Source organism: Rhagoletis pomonella, unplaced genomic scaffold, assembly GCF_013731165.1.
Source record: "Rhagoletis pomonella isolate Grant_MI unplaced genomic scaffold, Rhpom_1.0 Rhpom_scaffold_00003, whole genome shotgun sequence".
In the NCBI taxonomy this organism is placed as follows: Eukaryota; Metazoa; Arthropoda; class Insecta; order Diptera; family Tephritidae; genus Rhagoletis; species Rhagoletis pomonella.
The window spans coordinates 35,731,484-35,738,650 of NW_023458557.1; the positions used below are offsets into that span (position 1 = coordinate 35,731,484).

The 7,167-nt window shown below is 42.3% G+C and overlaps 3 protein-coding genes across 3 annotated transcripts in view; 1 reads left to right on the plus strand and 2 right to left on the minus strand.

Moving 5' to 3' along the window:
• The window catches only part of LOC118735173 (neuroligin-2), a 252,026-nt gene that overhangs the window by 160,613 nt on the left and 84,246 nt on the right, over nt 1-7,167 (minus strand). The gene's annotated exons all lie outside the window — the stretch shown is intronic.
• LOC118735177 (cytochrome b-c1 complex subunit 8-like) lies at nt 402-762 on the minus strand. The gene has a single exon (XM_036464818.1). It carries the CDS (start codon nt 692-694, stop codon nt 425-427), a length of 270 nt encoding a protein of 89 aa, XP_036320711.1. The 5' UTR covers nt 695-762; the 3' UTR covers nt 402-424.
• LOC118735176 lies at nt 776-1,277 on the plus strand. Its single transcript, XM_036464817.1, has 2 exons — nt 776-1,106; nt 1,188-1,277. The coding sequence occupies exons 1-2, from the start codon at nt 800-802 to the stop codon at nt 1,199-1,201; spliced, it is 321 nt and encodes a 106-aa protein (XP_036320710.1). The 5' UTR covers nt 776-799; the 3' UTR covers nt 1,202-1,277.

Consider the following 7,167-nt stretch of genomic DNA (forward strand, 5'->3'; position numbering starts at 1 on the left):
GAAATTTTTATTGCATCTTTTAAGTTATTACTTTTCTTTAAATTTTGTTTAGCACTTTTTAAAGCATGTTTGAAGAGCTGACAACCAGTTTTTCCTCCCACTTTCTTAGTTTTACTATAAATGTTCCCCATACCGAAGCATTTGTTTTCTCACTAAGATTGCTATCCTTTGCTTTAACTCTTTCCCAAGCCTTCTCAGTTAATTTTTTATCAGCAATATGTCAGTTATCTAAATCTTTATTATATAAATATGATATATGAAGTACTCAACAAGCAGTGTCTAGTAGATTAATCCCTCAATCTCCTCTTACTAAAAGTTTTTTTTTAGTAAGCTGCATAAATTTGTTCTACTTTCCAAATTAAACTACATATGATGTATTTAATTTAAAAATTTGTGTGGTGTGTGGTTTTATTTAAACAACCGTTTATTCATCATTCTCGAATTCCTTGGGATTCTTGCGAGTCAAGTGGTGGTGTTCACGTTCCGTCAGGTCATAGATCAAGTATCCAACAATGAAAGGCGGTGTCACAATAAAAATATTGGAACGGATGCGTCTGAAAATGTTGGGCAAACCTTTGCTTATCGCGCCAGCAAACGCACGCTGTTCAAATGGCGACAATTTATAGGTGACAATGCCATGTACCTTGGCCAAGTTGCCAAAGTGGGCTCCAAGCAGGGACGAGGTGATGCGCATCTTGTTTGACTATGTATTCTCTACACTTGATCAAAGAAAAACACAAAAATTACGTGCCTTTAAACGGCTCGACAATTTGACGATGACATTGTGCAAACTCCACAAATGAATCCCCCGCCAGTCCCAAGTAGCGCCAACGTTCCGAATGATATATTGCAAACCAGTTGCAGTGAAACTTCATTTGTAAGGCCACAACGTGCTGCCAAATTGAAATCAGAGAAGAACCTAAAGGAACCGAGACTTAACAATAAATTACGTCGTCCGAGCAGTTGCGATACCAGTATGGTGACGCTAGAGCATGAACAACGTCCTTCACAAATGCATCAAGTTGATGAAGCATCAGCACCTAACAGGGATAGTACCAAGTCTACTGCGAGCGTCGGATCTGAAGATTCGGTGGTGGCCATTCCAAGTAAAGCTCCATCCGTTTGTTTTTTACCTTTGCTGACTTTTTTATTTGAGCCCTAATTGTTTTTTCTTTTGTTTTATAAAGTGTTGTTGCAATAAGGAGAACACGCGGTTAAACGTCTAAGCATGACGTCTAAAATCCTGACGCGTCTACTAGAGAAAGCAGACCACGATTTCGTCTATCAAGAACGTACCGGAAGCAAATAATCGTGAGTTTAAACCTTATAATTATTATTATTTTAACTGGTTCATTTCGGGGTGGGGTGGTTGTAATCTCCCCAAAATAAAGTGGATAGAAAACCAGCAAGCTTGAATTTTAAAGAATTTGAAAAAAGAAAAACTTGCTAGTTTTCTACTGTTTGCTTCTTATTCAAAGGCGGAGTAGTTCGCTACTCTGCGATTTATTACTATTATGATTATTGATCTGACGATGGTCGTTTGTCTTTAACCAGATCAACTCGGGAGAGCCCCGAGTAAGAACCATCACCTCCAAATATTAAAAATAATTCCCTTGTAACCTTTTCAACTATTGACACGTGGCATCACTCCTATTACATTGAAGTGGAATTTCGTTGTAACAGGAAGTGGAATACGATATGGGTGAAGAAGGGCGATTTATGACGTGGTTGTTGGCTCCGAGTTTCCCTCGCTGTATGGTGGGAGGAGAACCAGCTTCACTAGTGGTCTGGTAACTTGACCTTTCTCCGTCAGTATGTCCACTACGCGCACCCTACCATCGGTACCCGGGTGTAAGTTGACAACTCGCCCCAATCTCCATTCAGTTGGAGGCAGATTGTCTTCCCGTATAACAACGAGATCACCTGTTTTCATATTCTCCTTGGGGTGCTTCCATTTAATTCGCTTTTGTAGTTCGGCTAAGTACTCCACTTTCCATCGCCTGCAAAACATCTGATGCAGTGCTTTTAGTTTTTGCCATCGATTGACGATGGAGGCAGGGTTCTCATTCACATCAGGTTCTGGCGGAGCCATAAGATGTCCACCAGTGAGAAAATGGCCTGGAGTAAGCGGCTCCAGATCATTTGGCTCATTTGAAGAGGGACTCAGTGGTCGCGAATTGAGGCATGCTTCAATCCGGCATAAAAGCGTACTGAGCTCTTCAAAGGTGTATTTGTGAGCGGACGCCACCTTTTTAAAGTGACTTTTAAAGCTCTTTACACCTGCCTCCCAGAGTCCTCCCATGTGAGGAGCGGCAGCAGGTATAAAATGCCACTCAAGTGTTTGATGGTTATATTTGGAAATCGTTTTGTCTCGCGCGTCAGACAAAAAAGCTTTGAATTCAGATCGTAAAGATCGCGAAGCTCCGACAAAATTTGTACCATTGTCGGAATAGATATTCTTCGGGCATCCTCTTCTAGCCACGAACCGAGCAAATGCTGCTAGAAAGGATGGGGTACTAAGGTCACTGGTGGCTTCTAAGTGAATCGCTTTAGTGGTGAAACAAACAAATAGGCAAACATAGCCTTTGGAAATTCGACAACCTCTACCACGGTAACTTTTAATTTCAAAGGGTCCCGTGAAGTCTACTCCCGTATTCGTGAACGCACGCGTAAATGTTGTGCGTTCCTGAGGAAGAGTTCCCATAATTTGCGTCTGGGATCGTTTTTTGTAGATGGTACAAATTTTACAATTGTGGATGGTAGACCTAATCATGTTTTTTACCCTGGGAATCCAGTACTGAGTACGAATAAGGCGTAACATGAGCTGATTTTCTCCGTGTAAGGAGACTTGGTGAATCATCAGGACGATAAGACGGGACAATCTGCAGTTATACGGAATAATGATTGGATGGCGCTCATTATAAGCTAAGTCCTGGGATGCTCCGAGGCGACCTCCAGCCCTGATGATGTCGTGCTTGTCGACGAACGGATTAAGCGGAAGGATTTCGCTCTTTGCATCGATGGGTTTTCTAGTTTTCAAATTCCTGTATTCTTCACCGTAGTGTTGCTTCTGGTTGATTTTTATCAAGAGATGTGTCGTCGTCTTAATTTCTTCTGATGAAATTAAACAAGAAGTTTCCTGAAATGAAGCTTTTGTTTTCGGGTGAGTTCTTCGGTAGAATCTCATGACGTATGATAACACTCTCAAAGCTCTCGGTAGATCTGAAAATCGGTCAAGAATATCGATATTGTTTTCTTTTGTTGATGCATAAGCGTGCGCTCTTTTTTCTTCAACTTCTGTGTGATAGGTAATTTCTTGAGCGGGCCACTTAGAGTTGTCTTCTTGCAACCAAGAAGGTCCCTGCCACCACAAAAAATTGGTCACCAACTCTGACGCAGGCAATCCTCTGCTAGCCAAGTCGGCTGGATTAGAAGCCGAGTCTACATGTAACCAGTCCTTGTTACCGACCTTTTCTACTATTTTCGTAATTCGATGTGCGACGAAAGTTGACCAAGAACAAGGCGGCTTTCGTATCCATGCGAGTACGATGGTCGAATCTGTCCAAAGATATGTTTTAACTTGCCCTAGGTTGAGGTTGTTGATTACGGATTCTATGATTTCCGCGAGCAGTACGGCTCCGCAAAGCTCTAGTCGTGGTAGCGATATTGTTTTGACAGGAGCTACTTTGGTTTTTGCCAAAAGAAGATTGACCAAAACTTTGTCATCTCTTTTGACGCGCATGTATGCAGTAGCCGCATATGCTTTTTCCGATGCGTCGCAGAAACCATGTATCTCGATGTCATCTCCTGGTGCGAAGTGTACCCATCGAGGTATTCTAATATTGTCTATTTCATGGTAATGTTTGGTAAAATTCTGCCATCGTTCCATAGTAGTAGAAGACACAGTCTCATCCCAGTCTGTGCCTTCTAGCCAAATACTTTGCATAATTATTTTGGCCACGACGACTATTGGAGCAAGCCATCCTAGCGGATCAAATAGCTTGGCGATAGCTGATAGTATCGCCCTTTTTGTAAGTGTCTCGCGATCCTCCAATGGTCTTGCCATGAAATAGAATAGATCGGTATGGGCATTCCATCTTATGCCAAGAGCCTTAACCGTGCTGGTGTCTTCGAATGCCAAAAAGTCTTCACTCAGTAAATCCGTTTTTGGGATGTCCTTTAGAATTTCCGCACAGTTTGAGGTCCATTTCCTTAGCGGAAAACCAGCTGACCGTAGTACTTCAGAGATTTCATCTCTTGCTTTTACGGTAGAATCGATGCTATGTCCTCCAGCTAGCACGTCATCCACATACATGCATTTCCGTAGTATGTTAGATGCTATTGGGGAAGAGCTTTCTACATCGTCAGCCAGTTGTAGAAGTGTCCTTATCGCGAGGTAAGGAGCACAATTAATCCCGAAGGTGACAGTCTTTAATTCGTATAGACTTACAGGTTCGTTCGGGTTTGTACGGAAAACTATCCGCTGATATTTGGTATGGTTGCTATCCACCCAAACTTGCCGATACATCTTCTCGATGTCACTATTAAAAACGTATCTGTATAACCTCCAGCGGAGTATAAGGATCGGAAGATCTGCTTGGAGAACTGGACCTGGGAGAAGTACATCGTTCAGACTTGTGCCATTAGCCGTTGGACTTGAGGCATTAAAGACGACTCGAACTTTGGTGGAGGTACTTTCTGCCTTTATAACAGCGTGGTGAGGTAGAAAGTAGTTATCGGAAGAGTCTGCTGAAATACTATCATTTATTCTGGACATATGTCCTAGTGATTCATATTCAGCTAGTACCCTATTATACTCTTTTTGTAGGACGGTATCCTTTGCAAGCCGTGTCTCATTCCGGAAGAACTGAGAGCATGCTTTTTTGAGAGAAGGGCCTAGGCAGATGTTTGCGGGAAATTCCTGCCTAAATGGTAGCGAGACTACGTATTTTCCGTCTTCTCGTCTACAAGTTGTCTTCCGATAAAGTTCATCACAGTATTGGTCGTCTTCGTTCAAGCTTTTGTTTTTTGGTATGTCTTCGAGTTCCCAGAATGCAGTAAGTTGTTTGTTCAAGGCAACTTCGCTGTGATACGAAACTATATTGTTGGTTGGATTGGGTGCATCTGTGCATCCGGTTAATATCCAACCGAACACTGTTTCTTGGGCGAGAAGTGTACTGAGTACATTTTTCTTCAAGCCGCATAAAATAATTTGGGGATAAATGTCTCCGCCAAGTACGAGGTCTACTTCTTCATTCAAGTAGAACCGTTTATCAGCTAGAACAAGACCTGGAAATGCCTGCATAGTCATAGCGCTGATATGACAGGATGGTAGATTTCCGGTTAGTCTTGTTAGGACGAGCACTGTTGCATGCAGGCTGAACAGTGGATCAACAGGGGATCGAAGTTCTATGCTGCATGCCTCTTTGACCTGCGCAGAGGTTGCATTCGTAATGCCCGAGACTTGGGCATGCATCCTCTTAGCTGGCAGGTTGATTCTGCGTTTGAGTCGTTCTGTTATGAACGAACACTCAGAACCAGAGTCAATAAGTGCTCGAGCAGAAAAATCTGTGCCATTGAGACGTATATTTACGCGAGCTGTTCCTAAGAGTACACCTGAATTTGTGTTAGCATAACAAGACTTAACGTCTTTGCTTTTATTGTTACGTGTTTTATTATTAAAGCTGCGCTTTGCTTGAGTCTGTTGAGAGGAAGATGCGGTGTTATTGGCAGGTTCCGGCGGCGTTCGAGCCGCTGTTGCCTTTGGCACATTTGTCTGAATGTGCAGGAGCGAGTGATGTCGCGAGTGGCACGTGCTGCAATTATAGGGGCTTGTGCACCTCGTCACGGTATGTGCAGCACTCAGACAATTCAGGCAACTGTTGTTGCTCTTTAAGTAATTAAACCTCTCATCAGGCGTAAGCTTCAAAAATTTGGAACAGCGGCGTAGTTTGTGCTCATTCGTTTGGCACATTGCACAAGTGAACTTGGTCACGCTTGCTTGGAATGCACCAAGTCTTTTGGTATGGGCTTCTGAAGGGTTTTTGGTGTTTTGCGGCTTTGGCGCCTTAACCGCTTTTGTACCCTTTAAGCCCGTCAGGGTTTCCAGGGTTTGAAACCTGTTAGATAGGAACTTGTCCATATCTTCCCACTTCGGTAAATCGCCTGTGTGGTCTATGGTTTGCTCCCATAGAGCCAAAGTGCTGTCAGGCAGTTTAGTCGAGCAAAGATATATAACAATTGCGTCCCAATTTGAAATGTCAATTTGATGACTCTTGAGGGATGACAAACAATTGTTGATATCACGCTGCAATCTTTTAATAGAGCTACCACATTCACTCTCCACTGAATTTAAATTGAACAATATTTTTAGTTGTGTGTTCACGAGAATACGCTTATTTTCGTATCGCTCACACAAATTTTCCCATGCTGTTGCGAAACCTTCATTAGTTATTAGGCACTTACTCACAATGTCTTTGGCTTCTCCTTTGGTTTTTTGGTTGAGGTAATATAGCTTCTCAACCGGAGTAAGCTCCTGATTTGAGATGTAGATGGCCGTGAACATGTCTCGAAATGTTGGCCAAGACAGATAATCGCCTTTGAAAACATCCGTATCACACGGTGGAAGGTGAATATTGTGTTTTCGCATAGGCTTCTGTTCTACATCTCTTTCTTCTTTTGATAGTTTCTCAGCCTGAGCAGCCAAAGACGACATGCAGTTTACATAGCTAGCAAACGCGCCTCTATTAATTTTTCTGTATGTCCTCTTATCTTCTTGTGAAAATTCGTCCGAGGTATTGAGGGCATCGTAGGCTAGCTTTGTTTTCTCCCACAGAGCTTTGAGTTCTTATTGCTGAATAGCAAGGACATGCTTATTTTGCTCTGACATTGACGAAGCAAGGAAGTCGGACTCGAACTCTGTGACTTCTTCTGCTAAGCACATAAATGAATCCATTTTTGGGATACAGAAACTAGTTGCCTTTTATATGGAGTTTTTAAGCAAGATGCAGAAAATCGATTGAATTTGGAATCTTTTCGAAGATTCGATAATTTAAGCCAAATATTCACCGTATTGAAATACCAACCTCAGATATCTTATTTGATCGCACTTGTTGGTTAATCTTCAAATGAGAAATGCAATCAAAAATGCCAACTAACCAAAAAAAA

Excerpts from the sequence above, each read along its gene's own strand:
- LOC118735176 (XM_036464817.1), top strand. The coding sequence starts at position 800 with ATGAATCCCCCGCCAGTCCCAAGTAGCGCCAACGTTCCGAATGATATA.
- LOC118735177 (XM_036464818.1), bottom strand. The coding sequence starts at position 694 with ATGCGCATCACCTCGTCCCTGCTTGGAGCCCACTTTGGCAACTTGGCC.